Here is a 20,965-nt window from a genome sequence, read left to right on the forward strand (position 1 = left end):
GCGTAAACATCAAACCGTATATTAATTAACTTGAACAGTCGCAATGCAGGTAACATTCCTGCATTGCTGTAGGAAACGTAAAAAAGTTCTTTTCTCAAAAATGGACGGCAAAGTCGACTTTGCCGTCTAAAAAATAGGTCGCGAAGCGCGGAGTTTATGGTCAGTCAAAAATTAAAAAGTTAAAAACATTGCAGTCTCGATTTTGGGACTGCAATGTTGCATACAAATTCCATTATTTGTCGAGTTCCAAACTTTTTAAAAGTTCAAATGGCCATATCAAATGAAGGCACAGGCCCATTAAACAGCCAAACAGATGATTAGTACCGCGACTATTTAGTTGTCTCAAATAGGTTGGCGTATTTTCGGCAGAAAAATACACTTCTATTTTTTTATTAAAAAAATAAAAAGGCGGCAAGGGCTTTTCTCTGTGAAAATATATACGTAAGAACGTTGCTTTTGTAAAATGTTTCTATGATATTTATGTTTCTTGCACCATTTTTGAGAAAAGCACTATATATGACTCGGCTGGAAGGCTACTTGCTGGCTTCGGATTCAATTAAACGGACTCCCAAGGTCGTCCGTTTAAAACGAATCCTCAGCCTGCAAGTAGCTACTTCCGAGCCTCGACAATAATGTACTATTATTATATGGGTTAGGACTTTGTTATTTTGTTTATTACCTTAATAAAATGAGTTTGACGTCGTTGCTGTCGCCAATCGCGAACGTTCGAATAATCCATCGCGCAATAGGGTTTGATTTTTTTTTTATTTATTGAGAAAACCAAACAGTCATATAAACATATCAAAAATACAATACAAGATGTACTGCAACAAAAGATACAATAAAAAAGACCTGGAGGTTCATAAATTATAAATTATGTTAACTGTAAATAACTAATACACACTTTTACGAAACAAGTATAGGTAAAAAAAGGGATACATTAAAAATCTCAAAGATGAACATTCCTACGGGGGATCTCTTCAAGCTAACTTCGAAAAACAACCTAAAATAATCTTGGGTGAACCAACTTGTCGCGCGCGAGATACTTACGGCCCGATTCGAACTTTAGGATACGTCAAATATTACGGCTAAATACGATATGGATTAGATAATTTAGATATATCAGCGTCAAATGTGACGTTTCTTCAAACAAAAACGTCACTATTGACACTGACATAATATCTAATCCATATCGTATCTAGACGTAATATTTGACGTATCTTAAAGTTCGAATCGGACAGTTAAACTACCTTTGTCCAACTAGTGCGATTTACGGCAAAACTGACGATTAAAGCCAATCGAATTTTTGATGCAAAATTTCGACTTAGGGCGGGGTGGCCCACACTGGAAAAGTTTTGCGTTTTCTGAATTCTATAAAAATAACGAAAAAAGCTCGACTTTTGAATTAGCCCTTAGCCCTAATTCCTCGATAAAGAAAAAGTATAGGTATTATGTACTATTTACATTAAGTAATTAATAGTTCTATTCCATCTAAACTGACTGCAGTGACTTAGCAGAGTGTGGCAGGGCCACAAGAAACGCAATTCTATATGAAAATGTGTAGTGGCGCTGCACACTTTAATATTTATAACAAGATCTTTGACACCAGGTGGTACTCAGTGTCTGATGAATTCATGTACCCCGGCCGGCGAGAGCAAAAATGCGTTGACAGCTTAATAGTGCGAGGACACACACTTTGGTCGATGTCGATAAAAACAACACGATGTACTGGAACACCGTTATGATATGCAGAAGTATTAATTATTGTTGTAAACAAAATTAAAACCAAGTGCTTGTATTTATTCAGTATTTTATGTAATTTTCGTAATATACAATTAGCATTTTTTCTAAATTTTCTGATTTTAAACTCCTTCGCCTTGCCGATAAAATCCATTTCACCCAACTAAAGGACCGTTCTAAATCTACTGTAGTAATCGGAACAAAACGAAATAATTCATAGTGATTATGAATTTGTTCTGTATTAGGTAGTTCCACTTCTCTGCCAGATATCAATTTATTTAAATTGTTTAAAGTTAAAATGCCAACGTTCTTCTTCAACACATTCTGATACTTATTGTGAATAACTTTATAATAATAATAATTTTATGTTGATAGAAAATTGTTTTAGGGTTATTCTTAGAAACGCGTGGAGGTATCAAGTTGAAATAAATAACAAATACTAATGCTCAGTTTTAAAAAAAATTGTGCTTAATTAAAAGTCGACTATTCTATCGACATCCATATGTCGATAGAATAGTCGATATTTAATTAAGCACTAGGAGCAGACGCATTTTTGCTCTCGCCGGCCGGGGTATGCGATGATGGAGCCGGAAGGTGGTAGGTACCAATCGAGATCTATTTGATCGGGCCCTGTAGACAACATGCAAGTCACTGACGCTACGTAGCGAACAAAGCGCAAATGAATTACTGCCGTATTCGAACTTCAAGATATTCACAAGAGACGACACGTACTAGATCCATTCTAGATACGTTATAGTTTGGATATCAACTAGTTCTCTTTTGCAGCGCAATTCGGGCAACCAATGTCACTTTTACGTTAGATAGCGTAAGATATCTATTAGATGTTACTTGGATCTAAGTCATATCCTGAAGAAATCGTTCAAGAGTATCTCCAGAATCGCACAAATGCCAAATTTGACAGGTTAGATCTTAAACATATCGTTATCGTATCTTAGTGATGTCTAAAATATATCTAATAGATGTCTATTTCAAAATCCGAATCGGGCCCTAAGACATTCACTAGATATGAAATAGTAAAGATATGTGATGTTCCACGGCAAAAGGTACCTTAAGGCGGCTGGCGATTACGTCGCATAGCAGCGCAATAATATTGGAGCGGCGTTAATAATAGCGAAAGGGCTAACCGCCATAAGGTACCGTTACTCGTGGGATGTCACATATCTTTACTATATCGTATCTAGTTAATCTCTAATTCATTTCCCGAATTGTGACGTGCCACTTTCTCACTAATATGGAAGAGTGATAGAGACAAAGCGATTCGATGGCGAAGCGCAAGCCATTGTCACCTTGGCTAGGCCGCCGGGTCATTCTTGGTGCAGACTTGCTTAACAATCTTGATTCAACGCGGTAATATGGCGAGCGTTTTGGGCACCTTTGCGCCTGGGATGAGGCGATGGGGTTTTGTTACTTTTGTTATTGATTTGTTTGTGTCGTTTTTATTAAGAAAGAGATTATGTATTAAACAATTAAATTAAATTTATTGTTTTCTTTTATGTTTTTATCTTGGTTTAATTAGGTTATTTAATATTCACTTGTTCGTTCTAATATAATGCTTGTCTATTTTAATAAAAATATTTTAATCCAACATTTTTATAAATATTTATTGTTTCAAATCACACATAATAACAATAAATTAAATTATTATTTTGAATCAAGAGAAATCAAAATATATCGCCTTTCCATATGAAATTAAAACATAATTATAATAGAAGAATGCGACATAATTTTAATTCCACTTGATTTAAAATAACCCAAAATTAATGATATAAATCCAATATTTTTTTACATCATAAAATTAATAAACCTTGTAGAATAAAATGTGTTAAAATATTTCAAACGGTCACTCACAAAGGAACGAAACATGTCAAGCGATAGGTTATGTGGTCCGGTTTTAAATATTTTTAATGTGTTAATCTCATGGGAGATAATTATTGTTAATTTAAAATAAAATTAATTGACTAAACTGCAGTAGTTTGTTTTTTCATCCTAAGTCCGCCAATTATATTATTATTTATTGACGTGCAAAAAAGTTCACATAAAAAAACTGTGAAATGTTATCCTTGGGCCAAAGTTATACGTGTCTAAGATTTTGACTCTCATTAAGAGGAATCAGTAGTCATTTTTCCATACGTTCTCAACATTTTCCTCTATGGATTTTGGCCATAGACTAGATGAACACTTTTTCAATATGAGTTCAATATTACCATTACCTACCTGTGTACAGATAATTTTTTTATCACTCCATTTCCAAAACGTTGTATTGGTTTATTTATTATGCAGGTTATTTGAAATGATGATGACAATGAGGATGATATTTAAAAATAGAGGATTTAATATAGACAGTTGTAGTAAACAACATTTAAGTCACGTTGCAACAAATTGCATATGATCTTAGATAATTGCTGAGCGGCTACCGCGAAAACCGAAATTCGCGAATTGAGGGGATCTTTCTTTTTTACTCCAATGAAGGCGTAATTAGAGTGACAGAGAAAAATCCCCGCAATTTGCGAACTTCGATTTTCACGGTTTCCCTGGCTCAGTAGGTGCATAACATTCAATCGATCGATCAAATGCCGCAGTGTAACGCAAATCACATGCAATTATTGATGACGAGTGTAATGGCCTTTAGGATAATTTTGCCACGTGAATTTAAAAATAAAAAACCTGGTAGATAGTTTCGCATAGCTGAATAATTTAATGTTGAAACTATACGATCAAAGATTATGAATAAAAACTACACATTTTGAGTATTACAATTCACTTTTTCAAAGCGCTCGAACACAACTTAAATCCAAACAAACTTTACATTACCTTACACTTTTAGATTACACCACGGAATAAATAATAGTACTAGGTACAGAAGACTCAGTCCCTAACAAAACGCGTCTGTTACGGTCAGGACAGATATGGCCGCTAGGTGGCGACAGCGCCACGCGCGGCTTATGGCAAACCCCAAAATTGGTCGAACGGATGTACTTTTAGCTACCTGTAGCAAAGCGACGAAATCGCGGAGTGAGACACGCCTGATTACACTTACATGCACACATTCCTCTCACCTCACAACGAGCTTACACACAATAATAATATGTATATTGATAACTCGTGATGACCTTGACACCCGCGATACAGACAGGTCATGCCAAGGTGCGAGGTTATCTGTCTGCAATGTTCCTTTGTTAAATTAGGTAACCTTTTATGTGAAAATAGATATTTTAATTTAATTTGCTTTTAATTATTAAGTAAGTATATTAAAATGCAACAAATCTCGATCGATATTAATTTATTATGATACCGGACGTAACAAAGTCATTGATTCTTGATCATGATAGAATACGAGTGAAATATATTTTCTAGGGAAATATATTTTTTTGAGGAAGGCCTATGTCCAGCAGTGGACGTCCTCTGGCTTATATTATGATGATGATGATATTTTCTAGCTTGAAATGATAGAAATATGTAAGCATTAAAGTAATAGCTCCCATAGGGCTTTCTGAACCACGACTCATTATCTTCCTAGCGTAAGTAGTAGCAGTTGACATCAAAGATATGTTTAAATTTTTCGCCTTATTACAAAGGCATAAGGTGCAAAAGTGTAAACATATTTTTGACGTCGACTGTACAGTCAAAGAATTTAATTTCCGACCCATTTCGTACTTTGTCACAGTGACAATCAGTGAACGCATATATTTAGTATGGAAACCGCCTTTAGGAACATTACCGTTCAAATTCTCGGGCCAAATTAGCACACATACACAATTACGCCTACATTCAAATAGGACGACGCGTTTACAGAGCCTGTAATCAAAGCTGGTAAACAAAATAAGAGTCATCTTTATTACTCTAATGGTACATAGCTAAGTGTAGATGAAATGCATATAATGTCAATAACTACCAATCAGCGACATTAATCCGCTAATAACCTTCTTGCTGTACGTACTGGCCGCTTAGAGTTCGCGGTTCATATTTGATTAGAATATGACTTGGACAGGGATAGGTTTATGCCATACAGTGAAGAACCAGTCAAATAATTCACGTATAATAATTTAATGCAGATTAAAAGATAACTAGTTAAAATGTTGTTATGACATGACAGACTAACTCAACATAAGTAAATATATATCATTGTTGTATAAATGTATTCCGCTATAATAAGTATTTTGTATATTTTATTATCTATCTGTATGGCAGTGCGAAGTCACGTTCAGGTATAGTCTGTCCGTTTTTCTAAGATCAAGTACGCCACAGTAAATGTATGGCGAACTTGATCTTAGAAATCGGACTGGCTATACAGTCTGCAAAATTTACATGGGTACAAGAATCGGGTCAAAAATATTTGAACAGGCGGAGTCACAATAAATCCCCACTTTCAGTTCAGAATATTTTATATGTATATACCTAGCCGGTCAAGCAAGTTTGTCAGTAGAAAAAGGTGCAAAATGAAAATTTTGTATGGGACCACAGCCGTTCGCGCGGTGTACTTTCGTTTGGGCCAAATACTTTTCGCCAAATTTCACTTCCCAACAAACTTATCGCAATAGTTTCATTTCCCAAAGGAACCTTTAGCAAAGTGACACTTCGCATATAATTTATTAGGTCAAATAATCATTTGGCATGATTTTACTTTGTCAAATTGTATTAGGACAAAAACTTATTTAGCAAACGTTTTTTATTGTCTAATATTATATTCCAAAAAGATGTTTGGTCAAAATTGTCACTTCGCAAATTTGACAAACAGGCATCTCTATTTAAAGTACTTCTTGTAATGCTAATATAGGTACGTTAAATTCTACGTAATTTGGGTGGGTTCGGTTAGGTTTGAACTGCGATCCTCACAAAACGGAACCGCTATCAGAAAAGTGGGTTAGGTTAAGTTAGAATAGAACTGTGACCCTCACAGAATCGAAATGCTATTAGAAAAGTGGGTTAGGTTAGGTTAGAACTGCGGTCCTTACAGAAACGAAATACTATGTACTAGAAAAAGGTCATCAAAGTGGATTAATTAATTTAATAGAATAACGAGAAGTAAAGAATTTGCATGACATATTAAACTAAATTGTGGTTTACATATTGGTGGTTATTTAATATTTTTGGATTACAATGATTACTTTGGTGTTATTTGCTTTAATAGAATAGCAAGATGTAACAAATTTGGTTATCATTTTACATTAAAATGGAGTTTTAATTTTAGTGATCATTTACTACATATTTTTGGCAGTAAGAATGTTTTTTTTTTGACGTTACATTTTACTATGTATATGTAATGATCAATTAAATACCAGACAAATAAAATTCTGCAGCCTCCTCTCTATTGGTATGTAAATTATATGCCATGCAATATTTTGGGACATGTAAGTTATGCTTAATGATACATTTGACTAAATAATATTTGGGAAAATGAAACTTGTCTAAGTAATTATTTGCTAAACAATAACTTGCCAAAAAAGACTATTGCTAACTGAAAATTTGCGATAAGTTGTTTTGCCAAACATTTTTTTGGGAAATGATAATTTGGGAAACATAGTTTGGGATGTGATACTTTGGGAAACGTTTTTGGCCCATTCATTAGTAAACCCAAATGTATCATTAAGCATAACTTACATGTCCCAAAATATTGCATGGCATACAATTTACATAGGTACTAATAGAGAGGAGGCTGCGGAATTTGCTAAAGGTTTCTTTGGGAAATGAAACTATTGCGATAAGTTTGTTGGGAAGTGAAATTTGGCGAAACGTATTTGGCCCAAACGAAAGTACACCATTCTAGATATCTTGCCAGGCATCCACTCAATTTCATGTCTCTCTAATTGGACGCTTTTTTCCATAGTTCTCTGCGAATAGCATCTTGTGGGAATCTGAATGGAAAGTAATGTAAAATGGCAATACCAAATTTGATTATTAATTTGAAATAACTAGGTAGTTTTTTTATAGCTCCATCTCATGAAATAAAAAAGGAAAATACAAATCTGTAAGAAGGAATTTATTTATAATTATATATAAAATACCTAAACCAAACACAAGTTAATAAAATAGTCTACTTCATTTGGCATAACACCATCCCTATTATCCTCGAAATTTAAAAAGTCGTATGTTGTTATGAAAGTCGTATGCAGTTGTTACGTTTTAGCTTAGCACGGTAGTATTGAAAACAAATCGTCATGTTTTTTCCAAATTTTACTGAAGTTATCTGTTTACTACAAGTGAAAAGTGATTCCACTGTCCTTGGTATGAACTAAAATAACTTCTGCAGCACTTCACGACACATGAATATATTTTTAATTACAAAAAACGGTGTTTTTATAAATCAATTTAGCCATTTGTCACTGACTGTCATCTCGGTCGCGTACTGAGATTGCCAATCGAGCAGTTTGTAAGTACCGCCTATCGCGGGGTAGTTTGCGTTGGGTCATAATTGAGCGGACAGAATACTTCCATGTATATCATTTCGCTGGTGACAATCAATATGAAAGCCGCTAGAGACTTCATACGGTTGTCACTGTGACAAAGTACAAAATGGGTAGTAAATTAAATTCTTTGACCGTACCAGCTTTTTGCCACAGCTAGCAGTTTCCAAGTAAAACGACTGTCACACACGGACAGACAGGCGCGAGTAACGATACAATAAGGACCCACCCTATCATTAACATTTTAGGCTACGGAACCCTAAAAACGCACACGAAGGGTTCCGTACCATAATGCAAAAAAAGGCAAAAAAAACGGTCACCCATCCAACTCATCCAAGTACTGACCCCGCCCGACGTTGTTTAACTTCGGTCAAAAATCACGTTTGTTGTATGGGAGCCCCACTTAAATCTTTATTTTATTCTGTTTTAAGTATTTGTTGTTATAGCGGCAACAGAAATACATCATCTGTGAAAATTTCAACTGTCTAGGTATCACGATTCGTGAGATACAGCCTGGTGACAGACGGACGGACGGACAGCGGACTCTTAGTAATAGGGTTCCGTTTTTACTTTGGGTACGGAACCCTAAAAACGGACGTCTTCGACAGCGGTGTCGCTTCTTTGCAAATTAATTCGTCTGTTCAATTATCCTTGACTCTAGTAATAAAATCTAAATCTTCAATTTAATCTTCATAAGACGACACATTTAGTATAAAAGGTGACGGTAAATTTTTAGATCGTCAGACAGCTCTTGGACGCCGCAGCAGTACCTAACAAAATGGTAATATTAGTTGTAGTGATATTTTACATAATTAATAGTTAATAATTGGCTTATGCCGTTTTCTGTCAACCATCATTAGTGAATAATACATAACATTATTACAATGTCGTAACATGTATTTATTAATATTATAACATTTATGTCTACGTTTGACCCAATGGTTGACTGGTAGTGAATGCCTTTTGGCATTAAGTCCGCCAATTGTACATTTCTTCGTTGCTGTGCAATGAAGTTTAAATAAATATTAAATATATCAAAAACGGGTCACTCACGTATTTTAAGTCAAAAAATGCTCGACATGTTTCACTCCGTACCGAGGAGTGTCACCAGGAGCTTGCGTTTACGGAGTTGGGTTGCGGTACGGAGTGAAACATGTCGAGCGTTTTTCGACTTAAAATACGTGAGTGACCCGTTCTTAATATATTTGATATTTCTGAGTCTCACGGAAGTTTTGTTATTAAGTAAATAATATATGTATTTATTTATTTATACCTACATATAGTTATGTCAAACAGATTCAGGTCCGCGCATACTCGAAACTAACTACTACTTTTAAGTCCGCCTGTTGTACTTTTTGTATGTGCAATAAAGTTTAAAAATATATAATAAACTGATCGTGAATTTGTTTCCAGAAATTCCTAGTCGCTTTTGCTTTGGCCGTGGCCTGCGTACACGCTGACGTGGCGCACTTAAAAAGTCCTGAGGCCGATGCTCAGGTGCTGAGGTCCACCGCCGACGTCCAACCTGACCAATACAGCTTCGCCTTTGAAACCAGCAACGGTATCGCGGCTCAAGAATCTGGTGTTCTCAAGAACGTAGGCAAGGTAAGTTGTTCACATTACCATAAGCGTAGTGTCAAAAGTTAAGTGTGGGCAATGGTATGCGTGCTTGTGTTTATCTGTGTGCCTGATTGCCTGCCAAATTGCAAAAGTATGACCAAAACAGGAACGATGTCAAGTGTCATTGGAAGAATGGAATTCAGAATTAATACATAAATATGTGATTGCGTATTTTGTTTACTTTTTTAACAGAATATTCTAAGATATAACCACTTGCCGTGTCTCCTAAATACAGTTTTTCGTATTTTCCAGCCCGTTAGCCTTACGAAGCTCGAAAGTGATATTTTTTCATTTGCGTGACGTCTTTCCTCTTGCACACTTCAAATATGTTGAAGCGTAGGCCAACTAACCATCTGATTCCAACCAACCAACCAACCAACCCACCAACCAACCAACCAACCAACCGACCAAGCAACCAACCAACAAACCAACCAACCAACCAATTAACTAACCAACCAACCAACCAATTAACTAACCAACCAACCAATCAACTAACCAACCAACCAACCGACTAACCAACCAACCAACAAACAAACCAACCAACCAACCAATTAACTAACCAACCAACCAACCAATTAACTAACCAACCAACCAACCAATTAACTAACCAACCAACCAATCAACTAACCAACCAACCGACTAACCAACCAACCAACAAACAAACCAACCAACCAATTAACTGACCAACCAACCAATCAACTAACCAACCAACAAACCAACCAACCAATCAACTAACCAACCAACCGACCAACCAACCAACTAATCAATCAACTAACCAACCAACCAAACAACCAGCCATCAACTGATTCTATTTTTTGTCACTACAGGACGAGGCTGCTCTAGAAGTCCAGGGTAGCAACCAATATACCGCCCCTGACGGCCAACCTATCCAGCTCACTTTCATCGCTAACGAAAATGGCTACCAACCTCAGGTAAATATTTTTTATTTTACGAGCGTTTATTTAACTCGCAAAGTAAGGTTGTGGTACTGGTGCTCGACGCGTTCCCAGTACATGTCATCTTGAAACTTAAGGCATTGTCAATAGAGGTCAGGGTGTCATCTATTGGGCATTTGCATGTCGAGCACTAGTACCACCACTTTACCTATGTACTTTCGGGTCAAATCTTGCAAGCTAAATTTAATAACAAGTGAAATACAAAAACATTAAGTTTCTTGTATGAGATCACCCTCTAATTTTTAGTTTTTTTTTTATTGTAACACACTGAACATTTCAACTGGTTTCCTATAAAGATACCGTCCGCTGATAGACTAACATAAAATGACAGTGGAGGCTAAGTACTAAAATTGGCATAAGTAACTGTATATTATATTTCGTCGTCCTTTACCCACAACACAAGCCTTACTGAGCTTACTGTGGGGTGAGGCAAGCTAGATCGATTTGTACAGAATTGTCCAAAATATTTATTCATTTGAATTTTGAATAATTCTACAAAGGAAATAGTAGGTAAACTAAATATAAATAACTTAAACTAACTATAAACTAAATAAATTAAATCTAATAAAATAAATAAAACTTACCCACCTATCTTACGTCCCCCAGATCTGTCCCCTGCGGAAGGGTGCCCATAAGGCTGGCTACATTCCCACGCTGAATTGCTATGCCTATTCTTTGGCCTAAGAATGAGCCAGCCCGAGGGTCACCCGTGGTTTCGAATTGTCTTTTTTTTAGGCCCTTAAAAAGATTGTGAGCGTCAAGACACCACATCAACATATCCAAATATTTATTTAAATAACTTCCTTTTCCAGGGCTCTCATCTGCCTACGCCGCCACCACCGCAACCCATCCCGGATTACATCCAACGCTCCCTGGACTACATAGCGGCCCACCCACCCAAGCCCGAAAACAAGTTCTAGGACGCATTCGGAAGATTCTAGACCAGACTCTTGTGCGACGATCATCGCTGCCTACTAAATAAATTATGTTATTGGTTTCATATTGCATTTTAATTATACCTACAGGTTTATACATAACACTTTCTAACAGCACAAGAAAAAAAAGACCTATGAATGTCTATACAAAATCTGTTTTTAAAACTACTCGGGTAACTTTAGCCCTAGAGGGTAATTGACCCACCCGTTATTAAATATAAATTATTTCAAAGAAACTCATTTAGTTTAAATAACTACAATCGAAATAACTAAAACTAAAAATTAAAAATACCTATCAAAATTTGGTGCCCTCGGGAGGGTGCCCAACACGCAGGCAGCGTTCCCGCGCTGGATGGCGATTGCAATTCTCTGCGCGAGAAAGCTGCCCACGCGGGGGTCACCCGTTGCAAGGCTGACATTTTATTGTATATTTTAAATGTAAAATATGAGGTAAGTACCTAATATAATTAATTATATTATTTATGGATAATAGGTAATGTTCATAATCTTGCCTAGGTATACAATTGTTTTTTTGCGTGCTGTTTGTGGAGAACTGAATAAGGGCGGGATTCCACCAGTGTGAGGCACTGTGCGACACAAGCATATTCAGTACAACATTCTTGTGCCGCACACTGGTGGAATGGTGCCTTAGATCCAGAGAGCGGAGTTAACAACAAACTTTACCATTTTTAAGCATGTAAACTATTTAGTGGCTCTATGAGCTCTAGACCTCGTAATAAAATAACCTTCATTTTAAGCTTAAAATTATGTAAAAATAAAAAACCGGCCAAGTGCGAGTCGGACTCGTGCACGAAGGGTTCCGTACCAATACGCAAATAAATCACGTTTGTTGTATGGGAGGCCCCACTTAAATATTTATTTTATCTTGTTTTTAGTATTTGTTGTTATAGCGGCAACAGAAATAGGTACATCATCTGTGAAAATTTCAACTGCCTAGCTCTAGCTATCACGGTTCTCGAGTTACAGCTTGGTGACAGACAGATGGACAGATGGACTGATGGACTGACGGACAGACGGACAGACGGACAGTCGGACAGTCGGACAGACGGACAGCGGTGTATTATTAATAGTAATAGGGTCCCGTTTTTACCCTTTGGGTACGGAACCCTAAAAGCGATGGAAAATATTTATGCACTACATCTGTCCCTTTACCTTTAATTACATAAGATTAGTGTCCGACCGAAACATGTTTTTTTGCCGAAACCGAAACCGAAACCGAATGTTCGGCTTTGGCTCTAGTTTCGGCCGAAACCGAAACCGAAACTTTTGTAGACTTGTTAAAATCGTTGATAAAATGTCATAAAACCCCTTTTATACACAAATTATGGGGCTGTCAACACCCAATATCCTTGAAATTGATGTTACTTAAGCAGTTTTTTAAGAAAATTACTAGAGTTAGACCAAGATAATTCTATAAACGATTTTGATAACACACGCAGTGCAAGTGTTATTTTAAATGTCAAAACTTCTATGAAATTATGACGTATAAATAAAATTTGCACTAGTTGCACTGCGTATGCTATCAAAATCATTGTAGAATTTTCTTGGTCTAACTCTATTCATTCACCAGTCAAGTTAACATGTAGATACAGGTTCAACCAAAAAACCATCCAAAAACGCGAGCGCGAAATTTTTTGTTGACAATATCGCAAGGCCGGGTACGAATATTCACCTGGACCTAAAAGTCCGAAGTGCCCCAGTGAGGCGAACTTTCATGCGAAGTCAAAGCCGTGCTTCAGGCTTCAGGATAAGTAGTTGAGCACAGACTCCAACCAATGTCCATTGCATTAAAAAGCGAGACCGCAGGCCGAGCTTGGCGCAGCGAGGCCAAAGGCTAAGCTGAAGTAGAGGATATGTGGAACAAAAACCAATAGTAAATTGAGGTAAAATCACTCATTCATTCGAAAACAATTAAACAGTGTGCGCGTTATAAGTATTGACAGCCTCTTAAAACTGTCGACCGTCTAGTGGCGCCCTCATTAGTGGAATGGTGTTTAACAATAAACCAATTAATTTCTGTACCTATATACGAGTATGAATCAGCATAATATGTAGGTATGAATATTGTTGTCCTACTTATTCCCCAACTTTTGGTCTTATTCCGAAGTACCATTTCGTAAGATTCGGCCCGGCCGAAAGGTTCGGCCGTTTTTTGGCCGAAACCGAAACTACAGCCGAAACATGATTTTTTGGCCGAAACTGGCCGAAACCGAAACCGAAACCGAACCTTCGGTCGGACACTACATAAGATATTAGGGAGTAACGAACGCTTACTGCAATGTTCTGCGGCCAGGGGCAAAACTACAGTTAGACCAAGAAAAGTCTGCAGAGATTTTGATAGCCCACGCCATAGACTAGGAATCCTCTAGACGTAGTTTAGAGCAATTATTTCATGCAACCGATGCTGCCAAAAATGCGGGGATGCGCGGGACGAGGTGAGCGAAGTCCCGTGCCGTGATTGGTCCGTTCAAACGACGAACGAGTTCACGGACGTCACACAAAGACACTTTCGACTCGAACATGGAGTAAAATTACCGTATGCGTGGCAGCGGGGGTAGCGCGACTATGCTCAGTCTAGAGGACGTTTTGTCTGTGGCCCACGCAGTGAAAGTGTAGTCAACCTTCTATGAAATTATGTCGTATAATTGTTCCAGAGTTTTGCGTGATAAACCCTATTCAAAAAATTCAACAATATTTTTTGTCATCTCTTCCATGGCTATCGACATTATGTCTGGTTTGGTATATACAGAGTGATTCATGAGACGTAAGCAGGACTTATCCTGCACACTCAGTAACTGATAATTGATAGATCACCGTTGTATTTAGGCAAAACAACCACACTTTTTCCAATTTTTTTACTTTTTGGTGAGGGCAAATTTAATTCTCTACAATCATGGCGACCCTACAAGAGCTTATTAATAAACATAAAGCCTCTTTAACCGTAATGACAGCATTTTGTTTACGAAGAAAATAAACTGTCAAACTTGAGTGAGCTGCGAGTTTTCAAAAGTAACCAGACCGTGATGACAGTGATTTCTTTCAATTTGACACAGAATATCGGTACCTAGTTTAGTATTCTAATTTTAGGGTGACCATGCATGTCGTAAATAAATTAATAACTTTTTTCAACACGACTAGAAAATTAACGATAATCTCACTAGTACTGTTACGAAGCAGTTGCTTATAATTTACGAAATGCGCAGTGTTAGTCCTGCTCACGTCTCCTGAATCATCCTGTATATATTAAGACATTTTATTTGAAATTGTATACTAACCTAATTATTTTATTTGGTAATAGTGTCTGGCTACTGCAATATTACACAAATGTATGGCGGGAAATTCAAAAAATCTTGGGCTGGTCACTCTTTGTGTAGAAGGAATTATAGTTTTGATACTAGAAAATATTTTTGATTTTCTGTGCAAGTGTGCACACGTAAGGTACCTAAGGATACAAGTTAAATATACGTTGACGTGCACTCAAAGCTCACATAATTTCTACCACTATGTAAAGTACAGTCAACGATAAACACATATGTTAACACTTTCTCACCATATATCATTGTAACAAGGCGAAAAATGAAATGTAGTGTAAATAAGACCTAGCTCGATAAAAGTGACATTCCATTTACAACTGCAGCTGCAATACTGTTCATTTTCTTTGGCAATTGACAATGACAGCGACGCGTTTCCATAGTAAAATGAACAGTATTGCAGCTGCAGTTGGAAATGGAATGTCATTCTAATCCATCCAAAAAATCCATCACCAAAAAAAATACATAAGTACTGCCAAATATGCTAAATGCTAAGTATCAAAATATTTATAGAGCACCAACCTCCTAATTTGTTTACATTTGTTTCGGAGTTGTAAACATTGCAGTTTTTTGTTATACAACGCTACTCGTCGACTTCGCCCATTGTCGTAATTATTTACGAGCTTAAATATGTAATAGTTTGCGAACCTCACTCAGTATAGACATTATTAATATTATTTAAAATAAACCCCTTATAAACCGCAAACAATTCGAATGAATGACATACATTGACAACTGACTTATAGCTTTTTTTTTAAATCATAGACAATTGGTGATACAACAACGAGATATCTGTCAACAATTTTTGGCTAGCCAGACTCTATTTATAATATTTCTACTCAGAATCATGAGCTAGGAGAAAATAAAAGAGTAGACTGGATATATGTGACCTGCTTACACAATATTTAAGCCAAATAGGAACCAAATTCACAAAACAGTACGAGTATGCCGTTTTTGTGGCATTCATCAGCAATTCCACTTCACCACGCCTTTTGAGGTAGGTAAACGTGTACCTACACTGGTTAAAGAGTTTCTTCAATTTTCCCAGGATCGCGTAATTAGATTCTGACCTAACACTTGACACTGACCTAATATTTGACACTGACTGTCCAGAAAAAGGGAAAGATTTTGACGAATGGAGAATATCCTCTTGTTGTCAAACAAAAATCTTACCTACCCAGTGAAATTATTTTATAGTGTTGTAGGGACAGCCAGCACAACATAAAACAAGCTTTGTACATTTAATGAAATACAGGACCGTGTGTCGTATCTTTTCCTAATTAATTACGTACATTGCTGTTCTTGGTGCGCTTGCCAAGGCCACTGCTGGATACCATCACAGAGTTCTAACCGAAAGGAGCGGATTCCAGTGCTTCCAGTAACGCCATAAAGGATGACTCACGCTAGACCGAGCCATGCCCGGGCCGAGGTGTCCAATATGTCATTTTCTATGACGGCTAATCGGTGATCATGTGGTGATTTTCCAATCTATTAAGAGAGATCAATTCTAACTAGTACTTGGCAGTCAAAGTTCTATAGGATGATCACGGGACAAATAAAAAGAAAATATTACTTATTAATTTTATTGACTAATGGCAGTGGTCGTTGTTGTCAGAAAGGTTGTTCTAGAACCTGAATGGGCTGGGGCTGGGGAATTTGCGGGCGGGTTTGCCGAATGCGGGGAAGCGAGCAGGAGCGGGGGTGGGGAAGCGGGCAGGAGCCGGGGCGGGGAACCGGGCAGGAGCGGGGGCGGGGAAGCGGGCAGGGGAAGGCTGCTGGAATTTGTCTTCGGGTTGTGGATGCGCTGCCAAGTACGCCAGGGCACGCGCGATCTGCTCGGGGACTGGTGGCGGCGTGGGCAGATGTTCTCCCTGGTAAAAATAATCGTAAGTATTGCTTTTTTCTTGGAAGAATAGAATCGCTGGAGATATGTCGTAATTCTAGGCGTACACATAAAGCAATGGCCAATATAAAAGAGCTTCGTGGAGTTAGACTTACGAGTAGGCTAGCTAGAGGTCTTGCTGGAGACCAAGGCTGCTTGCATGTACAGTCAAGGAATTTAAATTCCGACCCATTTCGTACTTTGTCACAGTGACAACTGTATGAGGTCTCTAGCGGCTTTCATATTGATTGTCACTGTGACAAAGTACGAAATGGGTCGGAATTTAAATTCCTTGACTGTACATTAGAAGAAACTTAACTGGCGAGATTGTCAACCTGATCTGTGCATGAAATCTCTTGACAAAAGTTATATTTAGAGACTCTGGTCCGCTTTGCAACTTCTGCTGCTGATTTTACGATACAGTCACCTAAAACTGATATCGGACAATCTCGTATAACTATTTTGGGGTTCACAGGCCTATAAATTCCGGTCTTTTGATAGGTTTGCGTGGGGATATAGATCCAACACGTAGGAGAACCTTGGAGAACTTTAATGTCATGTAGAATGCCTGCTGGAACCCGTTTACAGGCGCAACAATAGACACCCATGAACCGGTCTCAGCAGCCATTGGGAATATATCTACTATTATTATTAACGTACCTGGGGCTGGTAGCCATTCTCATCAGCCACGTAAGTGATACGGTAGGATTTGCCATCGTCGCCAGGGTAGCTGTAGTCTCCGTTAACAGACAGGGCCGCGTTTTCCTGCGAAGAATACAGAACATTTCAGTTGGTGTAAAGAATAAAAGCAATGAGATTATGTCTAGTCAATTACTCAGAAAACGAATAAGTTTTAATGACACTGAAAAGCAAAAAGGTGGTCGTGAATTTGAAGCCTGGGTCCACTTGACTTTTAAGAAAGTCATTTAATTTTGCCCTCTAGTACCTTTAAATTTGTAACTAGTCTTCTAATAGTTTAAGATTTCCAAGAACGCGCACTCAGTATATTTGGTCAGATGATGCGGTCTCAAAATCATGACCTAGAAAGGCAGATTATCTTAGGTCAAATTGAGGGCAAGCGTGCACAAGGACAAGAGGGTGGTTGGCGGCAACATACAGTGCGTGACCCATGGCTTATGACCGCACACTATTGGAAACGGGGCATACATGGTCGGGATCATCAGCAATGAGGTACCGAGGAAGAAGAAGCTTTCCTATGAAAGAAAACTGTTTTTTTTTAAACCAGAATTTTCTTTTTGATCGCCGAGGAGGTTTGAACTTCCTCACGAGCACCATTGATGTTCTCATACGTTTTCATTTGCTTAACATGAATTAATTCATTAACAAAACGTGCAATACTTACAGAGTTAGGGTTCTTAACGATGCCATTGGCGCTTTCGACGATTCCGTTGCTGGTCTCATAGGCATACGCGAAGCCGTCGGGGTTGACCTCGGAGTCGAACCTCAGGATCTGGGCGGCGCTGTCAGCATTGCGGTCAGCGGCGCAGGCCGCGGCCAGAGCGAAGACAATGAAGAATTTCTGGAAAAAAGTTTAATTTTTGAATTTTTTTGATCTTGCCATCCAAAAGTCATGGTTGCGATATTTTATTATAGAGTTCTCATAGATGCAATTGCATACATGCTGTCTTGTGTTTATTGATTAGAAAGAATCATTAGAGAGTTTTATATTGTCAAAGTGAAGTCTCTGATCGATAAGGGATTGACTTCCGGACACTGTAATGACATAATTTCGCATATGCATTTAATTTCGCTTCTTCAATTTCAGAAATTATGGTGTTATTACTGGATTATAATCAGACCTAGTGACCAAAACTACTGGCGATCTCGTTACTTAGGTCATGAACATTATTGCTTAAAATTAGGCTCCAGAATTTTTGACTTTAGAGTACAGGATTTTGTTTTTCTGTACCTATATTATCCAGTTCTGTCTGCTGCACTTTCCTTTGGTTCATCCAAAGTTTAGACAAATACTTGACCAAACTGTATAATGGACACCTAACAATCTAGTTTTAACAATATGCTAAAAAAAACTAAGGCCATTTTATTTTTAGTTTTAATTTTGTATTATTATGATTACTTATTCTTGTTTTATCCATCAAATAAAAATACCATGTTAAAAAAAACTAAAATATTTCGCTCACCATTTTGCAAGATCGGTCGTCGGAGAACTGTGATCTGCAATAACTCGCCTACTCTTTATATACTAAAACGTCATCTTTCTACACAAAATTAGCAATCTTGTTTCATATTGTTGACCCTAAACAGATAATGAAATGCAGATGGACACTCCTATTGGTCACGCATATAAGTGAGTTAAGGTCATTTCTCGCACGTGCCAAAATGAAAAAGACATTTAGATCAAAATAAAGGATGTTAGATTGGATTTGTGTCATACAGTAGCAATGATATGGAAAAGATGACGCATCTAATCTAAAGTGTTGTTTTTCCAACAGATATAAAATAAAAAACGTGACAAAATCAGACGGAATTGAGCATTTTGCAACTTGCATTTTCGATTTTAGATTTTTTTATTTTATTTCCATTCAGAATAACCAGCTCTTTCGATCCTACAAGTTCACAAGTTTACAAGAAAAAAAAAACGTCCGCAAAATTTCATACAAATTTTATTTCTGTTTTGTTACGGCCATAGCAGGTTGTATTGAAAAGCGTAACCAAATTTTGGGGACACGTTTTTTCTTACTAATAATAGAAAAAGGTCGTGAATCTGAGCAGAAATAATATGAAAATTCCCAATTGTAACACAAAAAATTTGGCACAATTTTAAATAGAAATGCCCAATTATCAGGTGCACTGCAGGAGTACAGGGGGGCTACCGCGAAAACCGAAATTCGCAAATTGCGGGGATATTTCTCTTTTACTCCAATGAAGGCGTAATTAGAGTGACAGGGAAAGATGCCCGCAATTTGCGAACTTCGATTTTCGCGGTTATAGCCCTGGAGTCTACCGTCATTCCGATGACAATGCAATGACATACTAAAATGGAGCTGATCTGATGATGCAGTCAGAAGGTAAGCAAAGGAACTCCTCAATGGAAAAACACAAAGACATCGAGTTTAGGCTCATCATAAAGGTCTCGAAACTAGTGCCAACGCCAATTCTTGGGATTAGTTGTCAAGCGGACCCCAGAGTCCCATGAGCCATGATAAAAATGCTGGGATTGGCTGTATCGACCCACAGGCCTATGCTGGCCGAACAATTAACGCGAGGAAGAAGAAGAAAGGCCTCGAAACTTACTTGATATATAATACAGTGAAACCTGGTTAAGCGGGACCTGGATAAGTGAGAAACCTCTATAGCTGGGACTCATGGTGCGGTCCCGACACTTTAGCACTGAATTACCTCTGTTACTGAGAAAAAAGGAACCTCTATAACTGGGATTCGTTGTTGAAATTTTATAGTCATATTTACCTCTATAATTGAGACAGAGAGTGTATTTTACCTCTATTACTGAGACTATATTTATAAGATTACATTTTCCTAATTGTTTTTTAGAATTTTATAGGGAATTGACTTCTGTATCTGAGATAACGTCAATCTATGACCTCTCTAACTTGGACTTCATTGAACAATTTCCGTATTCTTACTAACTCTTAGTCTATCCACAAATTCCGCATTTGCCTAGTTATGTCAAAACAACTTCAAGTTTGATTTGGTTAATTTATGTAAGTAGTTAAAACTATCGAAACGAAAGCTGAAATTTTGATCAGTAACACGAAAAAATAAATTTTTATTTATTAAATTTCTAATACGCAATGAAGTCCGTATCAAATTTAATTTAATTTTGAAATATCTATCCTTTGGAGAATCATTTAAAATAAATTCAAAGAAATATTTAAACAGACTTAAAAAATATTTAGGGACAAGGATTATTTTACTTTATTTATTTTTAAAGATAATTACTAAATACCTTATTAACCACCTCTATAACTGAAATATACTCTATTCTCACCTCTATTAATGGAACCCTCTGTAAATGAGACAAAAATTGATTTGTACCTGGCTAACTGGGAGCCTGGGTAAGTGGAAAACCTCTTTA

The 20,965-nt window shown here is 37.3% G+C and overlaps 2 protein-coding genes across 2 annotated transcripts; one reads left to right on the forward strand and one right to left on the reverse strand.

Annotated features, from left to right (window-relative positions):
- The first annotated feature begins 43 nt into the window (after window positions 1-43).
- On the forward strand, window positions 44-11,679 carry LOC134669909 (larval cuticle protein LCP-17-like). The gene is made up of 4 exons (XM_063527525.1): window positions 44-49; window positions 9,576-9,767; window positions 10,610-10,714; window positions 11,551-11,679. Exons 1-4 carry the CDS (start codon window positions 44-46, stop codon window positions 11,656-11,658), a joined length of 411 nt encoding a protein of 136 aa, XP_063383595.1. The 3' UTR covers window positions 11,659-11,679.
- A 4,951-nt stretch (window positions 11,680-16,630) lies between these two features.
- Window positions 16,631-19,075, reverse strand: LOC134669910 (cuticle protein CP14.6-like). Its single transcript, XM_063527526.1, has 4 exons — window positions 19,050-19,075; window positions 18,251-18,427; window positions 17,548-17,652; window positions 16,631-16,876 (listed from the first exon to the last, which is right to left on the reverse strand). The coding sequence occupies exons 1-4, from the start codon at window positions 19,050-19,052 to the stop codon at window positions 16,631-16,633; spliced, it is 531 nt and encodes a 176-aa protein (XP_063383596.1). The 5' UTR covers window positions 19,053-19,075.
- Between the last annotated feature and the right edge of the window lie 1,890 nt (window positions 19,076-20,965).

Source organism: Cydia fagiglandana, chromosome 13, assembly GCF_963556715.1.
Source record: "Cydia fagiglandana chromosome 13, ilCydFagi1.1, whole genome shotgun sequence".
Lineage (NCBI taxonomy): Eukaryota > Metazoa > Arthropoda > Insecta > Lepidoptera > Tortricidae > Cydia > Cydia fagiglandana.

Excerpts from the sequence above, each read along its gene's own strand:
- LOC134669909 (XM_063527525.1), top strand. Across the intron at positions 9,768-10,609 it reads TTCTCAAGAACGTAGGCAAG|GACGAGGCTGCTCTAGAAGT; the intron begins GTAAGTTGTTCA and ends TTGTCACTACAG. Across the intron at positions 10,715-11,550 it reads AAAATGGCTACCAACCTCAG|GGCTCTCATCTGCCTACGCC; the intron begins GTAAATATTTTT and ends TTCCTTTTCCAG.
- LOC134669910 (XM_063527526.1), bottom strand. Across the intron at positions 17,653-18,250 it reads TCGTTAAGAACCCTAACTCT|GAAAACGCGGCCCTGTCTGT; the intron begins GTAAGTATTGCA and ends TATTCTTCGCAG. Across the intron at positions 16,877-17,547 it reads AGAATGGCTACCAGCCCCAG|GGAGAACATCTGCCCACGCC; the intron begins GTACGTTAATAA and ends TATTTTTACCAG.